The following is a 19,498-nucleotide window of genomic DNA, read 5'->3' on the forward strand; positions in this document are numbered from 1 at the left end:
GTGTGTGTGTGTGTGTGTGTGTGTGTGTGTGTGTGTGTGTGTGTGTGTGTGTGTGTGTGTGTGTGTGTGTGTGTGTGTGTGTGTGTGTGTGTGTGTGTGTGTGTGTGTGTGTGTGTGTGTGTGTGTGTGCGTTTTACTATACTTGTGAGTAGAGGTCCCCAATTAATCCGATACCGATTATTGGAGGACCCCAAAAAAAAAAAATACCGATTATTGGAGGACCCCCCCCCAAAAAAGAAAAGCAGATACCGATTATTGGAGGACCCCAAAAAAAAGCCGATACAGGATTAATCGGACACTTTTTGTTGTTGTAATAATGACAATTACATTTGACCTCTACTTGTGAGTACCAGGACATTTAGCTGGTCCGCACTTGTAAAAAGGCTATTTTGGGTTTAGAATTAGGGTCAGGGTTTAGGCTTAGGTTTAAGGCAAGGTTTAGGGTTATATTTAAGGTAAATATGACTTTCAATGGGAATCAATTGTTGGTCCCCAAAAAGTTATCACAAGTTTAGTAAGACACAGCTCTGTGTGTTACAGATGCATAGATTGTCAGGCTTCTAAGGTCATTGTTTTTTTTAGAGGTTGTTGTTTGTCTCTTGTCAGGTTCAATGATATCCACGTGCCCATCAGACTGGAGTGTGTCAAGTTTGCCTCCCACTGTCTCATGAACCACCCAGACCTGGCCAAGGACCTCACAGGTATCTATCAATCAATGTTATCATGAACCATCCAGACAGACCTGGCCAAGGACCTCACAGGTATCTATCAATCAATGTTATCATGAACCATCCAGACAGACCTGGCCAAGGACCTCACAGGTATCTATCAATCAATGTTATCATGAACCATCCAGACAGACCTGGCCAAGGACCTCACAGATAACTATCAATCAATGTTATCATGAACCATCCAGACAGACCTGGCCAAGGACCTCACAGGTATCTATCAATCAATGTTATCATGAACCATCCAGACAGACCTGGCCAAGGACCTCACAGATAACTATCAATCAATGTTATGAACCATCCAGACAGACCTGGCCAAGGACCTCACAGATAACTATCAATCAATGTTATCATGAACCATCCAGACAGACCTGGCCAAGGACCTCACAGATAACTATCAATCAATGTTATCATGAACCATCCAGACAGACCTGGCCAAGGACCTCACAGATAACTATCAATCAATGTTATCATGAACCATCCAGACAGACCTGGCCAAGGACCTCACAGATAACTATCAATCAATGTTATCATGAACCATCCAGACAGACCTGGCCAAGGACCTCACAGGTAACTATCAATCAATGTTATCATGAACCATCCAGACAGACCTGGCCAAGGACCTCACAGATATCTATCAATCAATGTTATCATGAACCATCCAGACAGACCTGGCCAAGGACCTCACAGGTAACTATCAATCAATGTTATCATGAACCATCCAGACAGACCTGGCCAAGGACCTCACAGATATCTATCAATCAATGTTATCATGAACCACCCAGACCTGGCCAAGGACCTCACAGATAACTATCAATCAATGTTATCATGAACCACCCAGACAGACCTGGCCAAGGACCTCACAGGTATCTATCAATCAATGTTATCATGAACCACCCAGACCTGGCCAAGGACCTCACAGATAACTATCAATCAATGTTATCATGAACCACCCAGACCTGGCCAAGGACCTCACAGATAACTATCAATCAATGTTATCATGAACCACCCAGACAGACCTGGCCAAGGACCTCACAGGTATCTATCAATCAATGTTATCATGAACCATCCAGACCTGGCCAAGGACCTCACAGATAACTATCAATCAATGTTATCATGAACCACCCAGACCTGGCCAAGGACCTCACAGGTATCTATCAATCAATGTTATCATGAACCACCCAGACAGACCTGGCCAAGGACCTCACAGGTATCTATCAATCAATGTTATCATGAACCATCCACCCAGACCTGGCCAAGGACCTCACAGGTATCTATCAATCAATGTTATCATGAACCATCCAGACAGACCTGGCCAAGGACCTCACAGATAACTATCACGTCAGCCAGCCAGCCAGTCAGTCAGTCAATAATCAGTGTTATCATTGATCAGCCTTCCCTAGCATAAGACTGGTAACTGTTGATCAATCAGGCAACCAACCAGTCAGTCAATCAATCAATTGATCAGTCAATCATGTGAAACGTTCAGTTATTGATCGGGAGTCTATCTGTCCCTCTTACGTTTCCCAGAATTCCTGAAGGTCAGGTCACATGACCCCGAGGAGGCCATTCGTCACGACGTCATCGTCTCCATAGTAACTGCGGCCAAGAAGGACCTGACTCTGGTCAACGACGCCCTGCTGAACTTTGTCAAGGAGAGGACTCTGGACAAGAGGGTATGAGTTGGTGTTTTTTAGGAAGGAATGGATTAGTATGGGTTGTTGTGAACTTCCTAGTGGTCAACGTTTTGCTGTCTGTCTCCCTCTTCCCCTCTCTCCCTTCTCCACTCTTCTCCCGACCTCTCTCTCCCTTCTCCACTCTTCTCCCTCCCTCTCTCTCTCTCCCTTCTCCACTCTTCTCCCTCCCTCTCTCTCCCTTCTCCACTCTTCTCCCTCCCTCTCTCTCTCTCCCTTCTCCACTCTTCTCCCTCCCTCCCTCTCTCTCCCTTCTCCACTCTTCTCCCTTCTCCACTCTTCTCCCTCTTCCCCTCTCTCCCTTCTTCAATCTTCCCCCTCCCTCCCTCTCTCCCTTCTCCACTCTTCTCCCTCCCTCCCTCTCTCTCCCTTCTCCACTCTTCTCCCTCCCTCCCTCTCCCTTCTCCACTCTTCTCCCTCCCTCCCCTCTCCCTTCTCCACTCTTCTCCCTCCATCTCTCTCCCTTCTCCACTCTTCTCCCTCCATCTCTCTCCCTTCTCCACTCTTCTCCCTCCATCTCTCTCCCTTCTCCACTCTTCTCCCTCCCTCTCTCCCTTCTCCACTCTTCTCCCTCCCTCTCTCCCTTCTCCACTCTTCTCCCTCCCTCCTTCTCCACTCTTCTCCCTCCATCTCTCTCCCTTCTCCACTCTTCTCCCTCCATCTCTCTCCCTTCTCCACTCTTCTCCCTCCCGACCTCTCTCTCCCTTCTCCACTCTTCTCCCTCCCGACCTCTCTCTCCCTTCTCCACTCTTCTCCCTCCCGACCTCTCTCTCCCTTCTCCACTCTTCTCCCTCCCTCTCTCCCTTCTCCACTCTTCTCCCTCCCTCTCTCCCTTCTCCACTCTTCTCCCTCCCTCTCTCCCTTCTCCACTCTTCTCCCTCCATCTCTCTCCCTTCTCCACTCTTCTCCCTCCATCTCTCTCCCTTCTCCACTCTTCTCCCTCCCTCTCTTTCCCTTCTCCACTCTTCTCCCTCCCTCCCTCTCCCTTCTCCACTCTTCTCCCGACCTCTCTCTCCCTTCTCCACTCTTCTCCCTCCCGACCTCTCTCTCCCTTCTCCACTCTTCTCCCTCTTCCCCTCTCTCCCTTCTTCAATCTTCCCCCTCCCTCCCTCTCTCTCCCTTCTCCACTCTTCTCCCTCCCTCCCTCCCTTCTCCACTCTTCTCCCTCCATCTCTCTCCCTTCTCCACTCTTCTCCCTCCCTCCCTCTCTCTCCCTTCTCCACTCTTCTCCCTCCCTCTCTCCCTTCTCCACTCTTCTCCCTCCCTCCCTCTCCCTTCTCCACTCTTCTCCCTCCATCTCTCTCCCTTCTCCACTCTTCTCCCTCCATCTCTCTCCCTTCTCCACTCTCCTCCCTCCCTCTCCCTTCTCCACTCTTCTCCCTCCCTCCCTCTCCCTTCTCCACTCTTCTCCCTCCCTCCCTCTCCCTTCTCCACTCTTCTCCCTCCCTCTCTCTCCCTTCTCCACTCTCCTCCCTCCCTCTCCCTTCTCCACTCTTCTCCCTCCCTCTCTCTCCCTTCTCCACTCTTCTCCCTCTCTCCCTTCTCCACTCTTCTCCCTCCCACTCTTCTCCACTCTTCTCCCTCCCTCTCTCTCCACTCTTCTCCCTCCCTCTCCACTCTTCTCCCTTCTCCACTCTTCTCCCTTCTCCACTCTTCTCCCTCCCTCTCTCTCCCTTCTCCACTCTTCTCCCTCCCTCTCTCTCCCTTCTCCACTCTTCTCCCTCCCTCTCTCTCCCTTCTCCACTCTTCTCCCTCTCTCCCTTCTCCACTCTTCTCCCTCCCACTCTTCTCCACTCTTCTCCCTCCCTCTCTCTCCACTCTTCTCCCTCCCTCTCCACTCTTATCCCTCTCCCTCCCCCTCTCTCCACTCTTCTCCCTCCCTTCCGCTCTCTCCCTTCTCCACTCTTCTACCTCCCTCTCTCTCCCTTCTCCACTCTTCTCCCTCCCTCCATAGTGGCGTGTGCGTAAAGAGGCCATGATGGGATTGGCTCAGATCTATAAGAAGTACTCTCTCCAGGGAGAGGGGGGCAAGGAGGCAGCCAATCAGATCTCCTGGATCAAAGATAAACTACTACACATCTACTACCAGAACAGCATCGACGACAGGTAGGGGGGGACGACGCTGGGAGGGGGTGGGACAGGTAGGAGTGTGTGTGTGTGTGTGTGTGAAGGGAAGTACAGAGCATCAATGACAAGTCTGTGTCTAAATGGAAAGAAGGGTTAGATTACAGAGAGTGCGTGCTGGCAGATGTAAAAAGATAATTGTGTTAAATTAGTGTAATGAGAAATGATCGACTCCAAGAGACTCCTACACTGCTGAGAGAGGAGGAGGAGGAGGAGGAAGGGAGACTGGTAGAATATAAAGATGGAGAGGGGTCAGAGGGGTTTGGATTGAGACTGAAATAAAATAGAGCTCCCTATATCCCCCTGTAATGTTATAACTCCCTCTCTCGTTTCTCTCCTCTTTATAACCTTTCCTCCCCCCTTCCTCTCATCCCCTCCCCCCTTCCTCTCATCCTCTCTCCCTCACATCCCCTCTCTCCATCCTCTCCTCACATCCCCTCTCTCCATCCTCTCCTCACATCCCCTCTCCCTCACATCCCCTCTCTCCATCCTCTCCTCACATCCCCTCTCTCTATCCTCTCCTCACATCCTCTCTCCCTCACATCCCCTCTCCCTCACATCCCCTCTCTCCATCCTCTCCTCTCATCCTCTCTCCCTCACATCCCCTCTCTCCATCCTCTCCTCACATCCTCTCTCCTCTCATCCTCTCCTCACATCTCTCCCTCACATCCCCTCTCTCCATCCTCTCCTCACATCTCTCCCTCACATCCCCTCTCTCCATCCTCTCCTCACATCCTCTCCTCACATCCTCTCTCTTCACATCCTCTCTCCCTCACATCCTCCCCTCACATCCTCCCCTCACATCCTCTCTTCACATCCTCTCTCCTCACATCCTCTCTCCTCTCTCCCTCACATCCCCTCTCTCCATCCTCTCCTCACATCCTCTCTCCTCTCATCCTCTCCTCACATCCTCTCTCCCTCACATCCCCTCTCTCCATCTTCTCCCTCACATCCTCTCTCCCTCCTCACATCCTCTCTCCCTCCTCACATCCTCTCTCCCTCCTCACATCCTCTCTCCCTCCTCACATCCTCTCTCCCTCCTCACATCCTCTCTCCCTCCTCACATCCTCTCTCTCCTCTCCTCTCTCCCTCCTCACATCCTCGCTCTCCTCCTCTCCTCTCTCCCTCCTCACATCCTCTCTCCCACACATCCTCTCTCCATCTTCTCCCTCACATCCTCTCTCCTCTCTCCCTCACATCCCCTCTCTCCATCCTCTCCTCACATCCTCTCTCTCCTCCTCTCCTCTCTCCCTCCTCACATCCTCTCCCTCCTCACATCCTCTCTCTATCCTCACATCCTCTCTCTCTCCTCACATCCTCTCTCCCTCCTCACATCCTCTCTCTCCTCTCCTCTCTCCTCTGTCTGTCAGGTTGTTGGTAGAGCGTATCTTTGCCCAGTACATGGTACCTCACAACCTGGAGACCACAGAGAGGATGAAGTGTTTGTATTATCTCTACGCTACCCTGGACACTAACGCTGTCAAGTAAGTCTCCTGTTCTTCCCTCCCTACCCTGGACACTAACGCTGTCAAGTAAGTCTCACACTTACAATTAGGCCTTGTCCTATTTTTGACTCCAGCTCCCTCCGTACCTTTCAGCTCCCTCTATACTTAACCAATGCTACTGTATTGTACTTCTGCTACTGTAATGTACTAATGCTTAGGGGCTGGCACAGTAATTGTATTCCGTAAAACTTAAATTAATAGCCCGGGTGTTTATTTGCTTAAATCACTGAACAAAACAGGTGGAGCCAGGCTTCTATTTGAGCCAGGCTTCCATTTGAGCCAGGCTTCCATTTGAGCCAGGCTTCCATTTGAGCCAGGCTTCCATTTGAGCCAGGCTTCCATTTGAGCCAGGCTTCCATTTGAGCCAGGCTTCCATTTGAGCCAGGCTTCCATTTGAGCCAGGCTTCCATTTGAGCCAGGCTTCCATTTGAGCCAGGCTTCCATTTCCTTAATGCACACAGCTTTTGCCCATTTGCTAAATTAATTGTTTAATATCATCATTCACGTCCAGCATTTAAATCCATTTCTTAATTTCCTGCACTATAAAGTGTTGTCATTTACACTCTGTCACGTTTAATTTGTCTTAGTATGCCTCTATTTCGGAAAACTGAATAATTGAATAATTCGTTATTCTCCTCTTTGACTGTACATCTTTAGCAGTTCTTACGTTCCGCACTAGATATGATATATACTAGATATAGATATGACCATTTCTGGTGGTCTCTCCTCCCAAAGTTTGAGACGGTTTTTGTGTTTGCCAGTTAGCTATCAGTTTCTCAGCTGTTAGCAGCCAACGGCTAGCAGTTCTCAGCTGTTAGCAACCAGCGGCTAGCAGTTTCTCAGCTGTTAGCAGCCAACGGCTAGCAGTTCTTAGCTTTTAGCCGCCAACGGCTAGCAGTTCTTAGCTGTTAGCAGCCAACGGCTAGCAGTTCTTAGCTGTTAGCAGCCAACGGCTAGCAGTTCTTAGCAGTTAGCAGCCAACGGCTAGCAGTTCTTAGCTGTTAGCCGCCAACGGCTGGCAGTTTTTTACTGGTGATGAAAACATGCTTTAGTCAGCAGAGGTTCTGTCTCCAGGCTCCTCCATACATACCTCATCAATGCTACTGTAATATGCTACTGCCCTCCTTTAGCAGAGCCTCTGTGGCCGACTTACTATGTGTTTTAATAGCCCTCTCTCTCTCTCTCTCTTCCCCCCCAGGGCTCTGAATGAGATGTGGAAGTGTCAGAACATGTTGAGACACCATGTCAAAGATCTCCTGGACCTGGTCAAACAGCCCAAGGTACTGCTAATCAATTGCTCCTAGCGCTGAATGTTCATATATACTCCGAGACTGCTACTGAAATGTATTGGAACACTAAATATTGTTTTTGTTTTTTTCAGTCTGATGCGGGTAGCAAGGCGGTGTTTGCCAAGGTTATGGTGATTACGAGTAAGTCAACTTCACTCAACCCTTTGAAGAACCCTTTTTGGTTCCAGGTAGAACACTTTTGGGTTCCATGTGTAGAACATTTTCCACTGAAGGATCTACAACGGAACCCAACAAGTTTCTACATGGAACTTAAAAAGATGATTCTATGGGGACTAGGGCTGACCCCAATTAGTCGATTGTTTGGTCCTTAGGCTGTTGGTCGACCGAGATTGTTTTAGTTAAGTAGTATATATATATATATATTATATATATATTATTATATTATAAGTAATAATATATATATATATATATTGTGCCCATCTCCGTGAACTAATCCATTGAGGAGGCCTCGACTAAAAGCCCATTTCTGCTTGATCTGAAATGTGGTGGGAGGCTCCATATGGAGGGTGTGGCGTAATGGCGGACCCCCTAGAGACACGTAGAGGTCAATTCCGGCTCCGTACCACATTACCATGCGCCTCCCAAATGTTGGAAAAATGCTCAGGGCTCTGTGTAGCTCTGCATTGACATGATTGGTTGACGGTAGGTGGGGGCGGTACATCCTGGTGAAAACACAAACTTCGCTACTTTGACAACAGCTTTGCTCCGTGAAGCGTGAAGGGCCCTGACTCCTGCCGAGGCCGTATCAACGTAAATGGTGCACGGCCGAATGCTGGCGTGGGGATTGACCATGTGTTCAGAGGCACAATGCACACTTCTCTCTCCAGAATGCGCTCTCTCTCTCGCCCCGACTCCTGCCGAGGCCGTATCAACGTAAATGGTGCACGGCCGAATGCTGGCGTGGGGATTGACCATGTGTTCAGAGGCACAATGCACACTTCTCTCTCCAGAATGCACACTTCTCTCTCCAGAATGCACACTTCTCTCTCCAGAATGCACACTTCTCTCTCCAGAATGTGCTCTCTCTCTCTCTTGCCAGTTGTTCCCGTTCATTGTTTCAGAACTTCATTGTGTGAATTGTTTGATTTTTAAGTCTATATTAATTCCCCATTGCATATATCACCAGTAGTATATTTACCGTTAATTCCTATCATTTCTCATCTACAATGTTTGTTACTTTTTGTATATTTTACACCCCTTTTCTCCCCAATTTCGATCTTGTGTCATCGTTGCAACTCCCCAACGGGCTCGGGAGGCGAATGTCGAGTCATGCATTCGCCGAAATATGTACCAGCTTAACCCGGAAGCCAGCCGCACCAATGTGTCTGAGGAAACACCGTTCAACTGACCAGAGTTTTTCCTGTATGCGCACGGCCCGCCACAAGGGGTCACTAGAGCGCGATGAGCCAAATAAAGCCCCCCCTGGCAAACCCTCCCCTAACCCAGACGACACTGGGCCAGTTGTGCGCCGCCCTATGGGACTCCCGATCACAGCCGGTTGTGACACGGCCCGGGAATAAACCCCGGTCTGTAGTGATGCCTTAGACCGCTGCGCCACTCAGGAGTGGCGGTTTAAACGTTGGTTATAGTAATTTCTGTTAATGTATTCAATATTATTATTCCAGTCTTCTGATTGGCTTAACGCACCACCACTAATGACCTGTGGAGCTTCTCAAAGTAACATTTTCTTCACCTCAAACGTCAAGCAAACATCCATTTAGAATGACAACAGATCCTCAGTGTATCTGAAATATCTTTCTCCCTTTCCATAACCCTGATTACTTCTTATCAGTTCTTGAGTTGGACTGAAATAGGTTCTGTTACTCATGTTGCGTGCTGGTACTGTTTATAGTTAGATGCAGGAGATCCACAATACTTTTGAGCTAATATTCTATAAGAGGAACCGGAGCTCAAGCAGTAGAACATTTGAGGTGCCGGTACTCCGCTCCGGTGAGCTCCTGCCCAAGTCAAGCACTGCTTCTTATCCCTTGTGAAAATAGCCTACAGCTGTGTCTATCCCAAGCTCACTGGCATGGGAAACTCTGAGGGCCCAGAATATTTTATACAATGTTGCAAGTTCGCCAGTGCAAGCTTCAGGCCTGACCCAAGTTAATAGTTGGTGCGGTGTTTAAAGTTGGTTGCAGACAGGCCGTGTGTAGCCAATGTGATTTATAGAATATTAATTTAGGTCGAATTTTGATTAACCATATGACAATGATTTTGAGATATGACGTCGTTGTTGTAAATTAAAACGAAACTGTCATGAAAATTTGCATATGAAAACCGCAACTGGTAGAGCGGTAGAAATGGTAAGATAAATTTGCATTCAACATGAGGAAGCTTGCTGACTCCTCGTGTAGCCTACTACCGGCATCTTCAGGAGAGTAATGGCAGAATCTGCGAAGGCCAGCAAGGAGAGGTGAAGAGGATAGTTATTTTTCTTCTGGTTATCTAGATCTCTGGTTCCCTCTTGAGGCATTTGTCTTACTTCAGCTAACAGTGGCGCTTAAAGCATCAGACAAGCTCAAATGCATATAGTTGATTTCATTAAAACACATAGGGTGACTATATATGGAAAAATGCATGTTTAATTATTTTGACCAATCGATTGGTCGAACGAACAGATCACATTCGGTTGACCAAGAGTTTTTAAAATGGGGACAGCCGAAGAACCTTTATTTTCTAAGTGCACACCCACCACACACACACTCTCAACTCTAACCAAATCCCCCCCCCATGTGTGTGTGTCTCCAGGGAACCTTCCAGACCCAGGCAAGGCCCAGGACTTTGTGAAGAAGCTAGCCCAGGTCCTGGATGATGATGAGCGGATCAGAAACCAACTAGAGACCCTGGTCTCACCGGCCTGCTCCTGCAAACAGGCCCAAGTCTGTGTGGTGAGTAGAGAGAGCGTGTGTGTGTGCGATTGCATATGTGTTTTTATTACTTATCCTTCCTTCCTTTTTTTTGTTGCTTTTTTTCGTTGTTGTTGCTTACGGCACCTGGTATTCCCAGGCGGTCTCCTGTCCCAGTTCTCCATGTGTAACTCTGTGTTGTCTGTTCACACTGCTATGCTTTATCTTGGCCAGGTCGCAGTTGCAAATGAGAACCTGTTCTCAACTAGCCTACCTGGTTAAATAAAGGTGAAATAAAAATAAAATAAAATAACCAGGCCCTAACAGGCGTGTTCAGGGTGGTGTGGCCACAAGCATATAATTAGGTCCCTTGGCTCATCTCTGTAACTTCTCAATGGGCTCGGGAGAGGCAGAGGTGGAGTCATGAGTCCTCTGGAACGTGACCCGCCAGGCCGCCCTCTGGAACGTGACCCGCCTGGCCGTCCTCTGGAACGTGACCCGCCCGGCCGTCCTCTGGAACGTGACCCGCCCGGCCGTCCTCTGGAACGTGACCCGCCCGGCCGTCCTCTGGAACGTGACCCGCCCGGCCGTCCTCTGGAACGTGACCCGCCCGGTCGTCCTCTGGAACGTGACCCGCCCGGCCGTCCTCTGGAACGTGACCCGCCCGGCCGTCCTCTGGAACGTGACCCGCCCGGCCGTCCTCTGGAACGTGACCCGCCCGGCCGTCCTCTGGAACGTGACCCGCCCGGCCGTCCTCTGGAACGTGACCCGCCCGGCCGTCCTCTGGAACGTGACCCGCCCGGCCGTCCTCTGGAACGTGACCCGCCCGGCCGTCTTCTGGAACGTGACTGGATCGAACCCCAGGCTGTAGTGTCGCCCCGACTGCTGCTCCACCCAGGGCCCCCATTACTTATCCTCCTACAGAGAGACTTCACTAGGAAGCCAGGCAGCCCTAAACAGCCTAGTAACCTGTTATACGTGCGTGTGTGTGTGTGTGTGTGTGTGTGTGTGTGTGTGTGTGTGTGTGTGTGTGTGTGTGTGTGTGTGTGTGTGTGTGTGTGTGTGTGTGTGTGTGTGTGTGTGTGTGTGTGTGTGTGTGTGTGTGATCATACTGTGTGTGTGGTGGTGTGTGTGTGAGTGATTATACTGTGTGTGTGCCACGGTTTTCCATTAGCCGGCTTGTGGCCGGAATATTTTGGGTTTGTTGAAAAGCCGATAAAGTAAATTGTCCGGTAGAAGAAGGAAAACAATCCCATAATGCTTTTTAACCTATTCATTAACACCAGTCCATGGAAAGACATTTGACCGGCCATGCCTATTGGTCTATGGGATCATTTGCATAATATAGTGGATTGAAATTGTGTATATTCGTTATGTATCTTATTTACCACACATGCAGCATACAGATACAGAACCCTTGGAGTGTAAAATCTGTCAGACAGCGAAAGCTGTTGCTACACCCTCTCAGACAGCAAAGGTATCGGCAACAGAAGGCAGGCTTCATCGCCGCGTCACCACTTTGCAATGAGCTGGAGGCCGTACGCATTTTGAAAACATATACTGAAATGTTGGAAACCGGAACATTTTTACAACATTATGAGGCATGTTTTTACCTTGCTTCAAAGTAGCAAAATCAGAAATGTTCTTTCATTGTCTTGTAACCAAAAGAACACTCCTAGTCATATTAGCGTCCCATGCTAGTTGATGATAATCCTAGTCATATTAGCGTCCCATGCTAGTTGATGATAATCCTAGTCATATTAGCATCCCATGCTAGTTGATGATAATCCTAGTCATATTAGCGTCCCGTGCTTGTTGATGATAATCCTAGTCATATTAGCATCCCATGCTAGTTGTTGATAATCCTAGTCATATTAGCATCCCATGCTAGTTGTTGATAATCCTAGTCATATTAGCATCCCATGCTAGTTGTTGATAATCCTAGTCATATTAGCATCCCGTGCTAGTTGTTGATAATCCTAGTCATATTAGCATCCCATGCTAGTTGTTGATAATCCTAGTCATATTAGCATCCCATGCTAGTTGTTGATAATCCTAGTCATATTAGCATCCCATGCTAGTTGTTGATAATCCTAGTCATATTAGCGTCCCATGCTAGTTGATGATAATCCTAGTCATATTAGCGTCCCATGCTAGTTGATGATAATCCTAGTCATATTAGCATCCCATGCTAGTTGATGATAATCCTAGTCATATTAGCGTCCCGTGCTTGTTGATGATAATCCTAGTCATATTAGCATCCCATGCTAGTTGTTGATAATCCTAGTCATATTAGCATCCCATGCTAGTTGTTGATAATCCTAGTCATATTAGCATCCCGTGCTAGTTGTTGATAATCCTAGTCATATTAGCATCCCGTGCTAGTTGTTGATAATCCTAGTCATATTAGCATCCCATGCTAGTTGTTGATAATCCTAGTCATATTAGCATCCCATGCTAGTTGTTGATAATCCTAGTCATATTAGCATCCCATGCTAGTTGTTGATAATCCTAGTCATATTAGCATCCCATGCTAGTTGTTGATAATCCTAGTCATATTAGCATCCCATGCTAGTTGTTGATAATCCTAGTCATATTAGCATCCCATGCTAGTTGTTGATAATCCTAGTTATATTAGCATCCCATGCCAGTTGTTACATCTCCCCTGTTTCTACATTTCTAATGGAAGAAAAAAACGCTCACTGTGGACAAGTGTTTATCTGTTAATTGCATTATGGAACGAACATTTGTGCGTAGCCTTCTGCTCTGCGTAGTTTATAATGTGAAGAAATCATAGATTATCAACATTTCTAAACTAAACATTCTGATCTGTTGCATTTTTTTTAAATGTAGCGTGAGTTTGGGATCTATCCTCCCACAACTGTTTGGTATCATTTGTATTTCTCGACAAGTTGACCAATAGAATAAGGAAACTTTTCTATTTTTATGAGGGATAGTAGATTGACATAGGCTAGGATTTTGCTGTCCATTACTTTTATTTATCCGTTATTTTTATTTATCCGTTATTTTACCAGGTAAGTTGACTGAGAACACGTTCTCATTTGCAGCAACAACCTGGGGAATAGTTACAGGGGAGAGGAGGGGGATGATGGCCAGATTGGGAATTTAGCCAGGACACCCCTACTCTTAAGATGCCATGGGATCTTTAATGACCTCAGAGAGTCATTAATGGGACGTTTAACGTCCCATCCGACGTTTAACGTCCCATCCGACGTTTAGCGTCCCATCCGACGTTCACGTCCCATCCGACGTTTAACGTCCCATCCGAAAGACGACACCCAGTGTCCCCAATCACTGCCCTGGGGAATTGGGATATTTATTTAGACCAGAGGAAAGAGTGCCTCCTACTGGCCCTCCAACACTACTTTTTAATGTATTTTTATTTGACTAGGCAAGTCGGTTAAGAACAAATTATTATTTTCAATGACGGCCTGTTCAAGGGCAGAACGACAGATTTTGTACCTTGTCAGCTCGGGGATTTGAACTTGCAACCTTTCGGTTACTAGTCCAATGCTCTAACCACTAGGCTACCCTGCCGCCCCACTCACTTCCAGCAGCATCTGGTCTCCCATCCACGAACCGACCAGGACCAACCCTGCTTAGCTTCAGAAGCAGAAGGGTGGTATACAGGGTGGTATACAGGGTGGTATACAGGGTGGTATGCAGGGTGGTATGCAGGGTGGTATGCAGGGTGGTATGCAGGGTGGTATACAGGGTGGTATACAGGGTGGTATGCAGGGTGGTATGCAGGGTGGTATACAGGGTGGTATACAGGGTGGTATGCAGGGTGGTATGCAGGGTGGTATACAGGGTGGTATGCAGGGTGGTATGCAGGGTGGTATACAGGGTGGTATACAGGGTGGTATGCAGGGTGGTATGCAGGGTGGTATACAGGGTGGTATACAGGGTGGTATGCAGGGTGGTATGCAGGGTGGTATGCTGCTGTTACTCATCTTGATGGCCGAGGGGAAAATGTGGGCATCGGACTTTTAGTAAGAAGGGATCTCACACCGTTGCTGCTCCTCGACTGTTCTGTTGAAGATGAGTTGCCATGAACTAACTAACATAACTCATCTGAACAGAACTAAATGTCGTTCTGAACACCGCGGGTGGACGCCATAATCAGGCTACTCAATGCATATGGGTCCGGCAAAATAAAATGCTGCCAGTCAGATGTGGCTTCAGACAGTTCCCTAACAGAAACCGCGTGTGTGTGTGTGTGTGTGTGTGTGTGTGTGTGTGTGTGTGTGTGTGTGTGTGTGTGTGTGTGTGTGTGTGTGTGTGTGTGTGTGTGTGTGTGTGTGTGTGTGTGTGTGTGTGTGTGTGTGTGTGTGTGTGTGTGTGTGTGTGTGTGTGTGTGTGTGTCCTCCAGAGAGACATCACTAAGAAGTTAGGCAGTCCTAAACAGCCCAGTAATCCCTTCTTAGAGATGGTCAAGTTCCTGCTGGAAAGAATTGCTCCTGTACACATCGACACAGAATCTATCAGGTAATACACACCCCAACACATTGACACACACTCTACTGCACAACCCCAAACACACAAGGTGATTGATCTATGATTTTCTTACATTGTGTTTTTCTCTCTAACGCCCTCTCTCTCCCTCTCTACTTTCCTCCCTCTCTCTCCCCCTCTCCCTCTCTACTTCCCTCCCTTTCTCTCCATCCCTCTCCCTTTCTACTTCCCTCCCTCTCTCTCCATCCCTCCCTCCCTCTCTACTTCCCTCCCTCTCTCTCTCCCTCTCTCTCTCCCTCTCTACTTCTCTCCATCCCTCTCCCTCTCTACTTCTCTCCATCCCTCTCTCTACTTCTCTCCATCCCTCTCCCTCTCTACTTCTCTCCATCCCTCTCCCTCTCTACTTCTCTCCATCCCTCTCCCTCCCTCTCTAATTCCCTCCCCCTCTCTCCATCCCCCTCCCTCCCTCTCCCTCCATCCTCTCCCTCTCTCTCTCCCTCCCTCTCAGTGCTCTGGTAAAGCAGGTGAACAAGTCGATAGATGGAACAGCTGAGGATGATGAAGAGGGAGTTCCTACCGAACAGGCCATCAGGGCAGGACTGGAACTACTCAAGGTATCTCTCTCTCTTTTTCCCCTCTCTGGCTTCCTGTGCTTTCTGTCTCTGTCATTCACCCTTCTCTCACCCCCCCCTCCCTCCAGGTCCTGTCGTTCACCCACCCAGTGTCGTTCCACTCTGCGGAGACGTTTGAATCCCTGCTGGGCTGTCTGAAGATGGATGACGAGAAGGTGGCCGAGGCGGCGCTGCAGATATTTAAAAACACAGGAAGCAAGATGGAGGAGAGCTTCCCTCACATCAAGTCGTGAGTTTAATGTCAAATGTTTGTGTTGCATAGATGTGTACACAGATATATTCACACACACGTACCTACATACACGCACCTACATACACACACCTACATACATCTACACACACACGGACAGACACACATATATACACACACACATACATACACACACATATACACACACACATATACATATACACACACACATACATCTACACACACACACATACATACATCTACACACACACACATACATACATCTACACACACACCTACGTACCTTCCTCGCGTCAAGTCGTGAGTTCACGACTTTCCCCCCATTTTTAATTTCTTTGAACACAAATGTTTACCCATAAAGCTCTCTGATTGTGTTACCTTGATGTTATTATTAGGCTGAAGCCACTGGGATAGTCAGTCCCACGTTAAATAATCACAGTCTTTCTGTAGATTAGAACGTAAGGAGTCTGCTAATGTCTCCAACAATGGGGGTAGGAAGTCTTGCCGCTCTCTTGGCCATTGCATCCCATTGAACAAGCTGCTGCAGTGTGTAGAACAGCCTTCTAGTGTATGAATGTGTATTATAGAACTGGTTGTTTGGATGCTGATTGGTTGATAGACGGAGGGGCCTGTCATCAGATCCATTTGAACTCTCCAACTGTAACAGGTGTACTGTCCCACAGCCCAGTCAGGCAATTCATAAACCTCATCTCCCCGGGGGGGAAAAAAAGAGTCTCTTATTTCCCTATAATTCCTCAGTCTAATGCTCTCCTCTTCTCCCCCTAGTGTTCTGCTGCCAGTACTGCAGACCAAAGCTAAGAGAGGACCACCTCGCCAGGCCAAATATGCCATCCACTGTATCCATGCCATGTTCACACACAGAGACACACACTTCGCTCAGATCTTTGAGGTGAGGACCAGTCTGCCTTTTACGATCTAGTCATTTTTCTCCTAATATCTTCGCTTCTTCAGCCCTCTTTCCTATCAATCAATCAATCAATCAATCAATCATTTAATAAAATATTATACAAATGTTATATTATGAAATATTATATTCCAACCGGAAGAGCGACCTAACAAGCTTTCTGAGTAGTGATTCTCCATTGAAAGTTATTTTTGGGCCGAGGTTTAATCTGTGTCTGGGGAAAACTGCCCTCTTGAAGTTCTACACGTGTCAACAGATGACAAAGTAAAGAGTGAAATGTCTTGTCTCTCTCTTCCCAGCCGCTGCATAAAGGCCTGGACCTTGAGGACCTGGATCAGCTGATAACTCCTCTCACCACTCTGGGTCACCTGGCTCTGCTGGCCCCAGAACAGTTTGCCGCTCCGCTCAAATCACTGGTGGCCAACTTCATAGTCAAGGACCTGCTCATGAGCGACAGGGTGGGCACGGATAGACACACAGAACACTTACGTCTTTTCACTTGAGAGGAGAAGCTATCGCAGTGTTCCTGGTTGTAACATCCTCTGTTTATTGTGGTGGTTGTTGTGTAGATCCCAGGTAAGAAGACCACCAAGCTGTGGGTTCCTGATGATGAGGTGTCTTCTGAAACCCTGGCCAAGGTTGGTTTCCTTTCTTCCTCCATCTCCTTCCTCAACCTACCACCTCTCCTCTACCTCCTCCACCTCCTTCCTCAACCTCCCACCTCTCCTCAACCTCCTCTACCTCCTTCCCCAACCTCCCCTCTCTCCTCTACCTCTTCCACCTCCTTTCCCAACCTCTGCATCATAATGCCGAAGGTAATGTTAGTTAGCTCCTTCGCGAAGGCATCATAACAACGAAGTTAACGTTAGTTCCTTGGCGAAGACATCATAATCACGAAGGTAACGTTAGTTAGCTCCTTAGCAAAGGCATCATAACGACGAAGGTAACGTTAGTTAGCTCCTTAGCGAAGGCATCATAATGACGAAGGTAGTTAGCTCCTTAGCGAAGGCATCATAACGACAAAGGTAGTTAGCTCCTTAGCGAAGGCATCATAACGACAAAGGTAGTTAGCTCCTTAGCGAAGGCATCATAACGACGAAGGTAGTTAGCTCCTTAGCGAAGGCATCATAACGACGAAGGTAGTTAGCTCCTTAGCGAAGGCATCATAACGACAAAGGTAGTTAGCTCCTTAGCGAAGGCATCATAACGACAAAGGTAGTTAGCTCCTTAGCGAAGGCATCATAACGACGAAGGTAGTTAGCTCCTTAGCGAAGGCATCATAACGACGAAGGTAGTTAGCTCCTTAGCGAAGGCATCATAATGACAGAAGGTAGTTAGCTCCTTAGCGAAGGCATCATAACGACGAAGGTAATGTTAGTTAGCTCCTTAGTGAAGGCATCATAACGACGGAGGTAACGTTAGTTAGCTACATCGTTTAGTCAACTAAGCGAGAACACAGTCTTTGGCACATGCTTAGATCTCCACAACGGTAGTAGACGCGATGGACCGGGCGGTGCAGTGTTGTGGTAGTTGGCTGTGTGGTGCGGTAGTTGGCTGTGTGGTGCGGTAGTTGGCTGTGTGGTGCGGTAGTTGGCTGTGTGGTGCGGTAGTTGGCTGTGTGGTGCGGTAGTTGGCTGTTGTGGTGCGGTAGTTGGCTTTGTGGTGTGGTGGTGCGGTAGTTGGCTGTGTGGTGCGGTAGTTGGCTGTGTGGTGCGGTACTTGGCTGTGTGTTGCGGTACTTGGCTGTGTGTTGCGGTACTTGGCTGTGTGTTGCGGTAGTTGGCTGTGTGGTGCGGTAGTTGGCTGTGTGGTGCGGTAGTTGGCTGTGTGCTGCGGTAGTTGGCTGTGTGGTGTGGTGTGGTGGTGCGGTAGGTGGTGGTGCGGTAGGTGGTGGTGTGGTAGTTGGCTGTGTGGTGGTGTGGTAGTTGGCTGTGTGGTGGTGTGGTAGTTGGCTGTGTGGTGCGGTAGTTGGCTGTGTGGTGCTGCGGTAGTTGGCTGTGTGGTGGTGCAGTAGTTGGCTGTGTTGTGGTGCGGTAGTTGGCTGTGTGGTGGTGCGGTAGTTGGCTGTGTGGTGGTGCGGTAGTTGGCTGTGTGGTAGTTGGCTGTGTGGTGGTGCGGTAGTTGGCTGTGTGCTGTATGGTGTGGTAGTTGGCTGTGTGCTGTGTGGTGTGGTAGTTGGCTGTGTGGTGTGGTGATGCGGTAGTTGGCTGTGTGGTGCGGTAGTTGGCTGTGTGATGCGGTAGTTGGCTGTGTGGTGCGGTAGTTGGCTGTGTGGTGCGGTAGTTGGCTGTGTGGTGCGGTAGTTGGCTGTGTGGTGTGGTAGTTGGCTGTGTGGTGTGGTGATGCAGTAGTTGGCTGTGTGTTGTGGTAGTTGGCTGTGTGGTGCGGTAGTTGGCTGTGTGGTGTGGTAGTTGGCTGTGTGGTGCTGTAGTTGGCTGTGTGGTGCGGTAGTTAGGTGTGGTAGTTGGCTGTGTGGTGTGGTAGTTAGGTGCGGTAGTTGGCTGTGTGGTGCGGTAATTGGCTGTGTGGTGCGGTAGTTGGCTGTGTGGTGCGGTGGTGTGGTAGTTTGTAACCTCTCCCTCCCCCCTCCTTCCTTCCTTCCCACCCTCTCTCTCTCTCTCTGGCTCTCTCTCTGGCTCTCTCTCTGGCTCTCTCTCTGGCTCTCTCTCTCTCTCTCTCTCTCTCTCTCTCTGCTCTCTCTCTCTCTGCTCTCTCTCTCTCTCTGGCTCTCTCTCCCTCTCTGGCTCTCTGGCTCTCTCTCTCTCTCTCTCTCTCTGTCTCTCTCTGTGTCTCTAGATCCAGGGTATCAAGTTGATGGTGAGGTGGTTGCTGGGCGTAAAGAACACCCTGTCTAAGTCTGGTAACTCCACTCTGAGGATGCTGACTGCTATACTTCACAGTGATGGAGACCTGACAGAGCAGGGCAAGATGGGGTACACAGCACACACAGCACACACAGCACACACCACACACACCACACACACCACACACACACACACACACACACACACACACACACACACACACACACACACACACAC

General features: G+C 48.6%; 1 protein-coding gene across 1 annotated transcript in view; it reads left to right on the plus strand.

Moving 5' to 3' along the window:
• pds5b (PDS5 cohesin associated factor B) overlaps nucleotides 1-19,498 on the plus strand; it is a 101,565-nt gene that overhangs the window by 45,776 nt on the left and 36,291 nt on the right. The window contains exons 10-23 of the mRNA XM_046316885.1: nucleotides 607-701; nucleotides 2,259-2,404; nucleotides 4,377-4,528; nucleotides 5,917-6,030; nucleotides 7,250-7,331; nucleotides 7,433-7,481; nucleotides 10,116-10,255; nucleotides 14,607-14,722; nucleotides 15,198-15,303; nucleotides 15,390-15,550; nucleotides 16,319-16,442; nucleotides 16,757-16,915; nucleotides 17,027-17,095; nucleotides 19,254-19,390. Coding sequence (XP_046172841.1) covers nucleotides 607-701; nucleotides 2,259-2,404; nucleotides 4,377-4,528; nucleotides 5,917-6,030; nucleotides 7,250-7,331; nucleotides 7,433-7,481; nucleotides 10,116-10,255; nucleotides 14,607-14,722; nucleotides 15,198-15,303; nucleotides 15,390-15,550; nucleotides 16,319-16,442; nucleotides 16,757-16,915; nucleotides 17,027-17,095; nucleotides 19,254-19,390 — 1,650 coding nt within the window. The remainder of the gene's footprint in view (nucleotides 1-606; nucleotides 702-2,258; nucleotides 2,405-4,376; nucleotides 4,529-5,916; nucleotides 6,031-7,249; nucleotides 7,332-7,432; nucleotides 7,482-10,115; nucleotides 10,256-14,606; nucleotides 14,723-15,197; nucleotides 15,304-15,389; nucleotides 15,551-16,318; nucleotides 16,443-16,756; nucleotides 16,916-17,026; nucleotides 17,096-19,253; nucleotides 19,391-19,498) is intronic.

This window comes from Oncorhynchus gorbuscha, linkage group LG20 (genome assembly GCF_021184085.1).
Source record: "Oncorhynchus gorbuscha isolate QuinsamMale2020 ecotype Even-year linkage group LG20, OgorEven_v1.0, whole genome shotgun sequence".
NCBI lineage: Eukaryota > Metazoa > Chordata > Actinopteri > Salmoniformes > Salmonidae > Oncorhynchus > Oncorhynchus gorbuscha.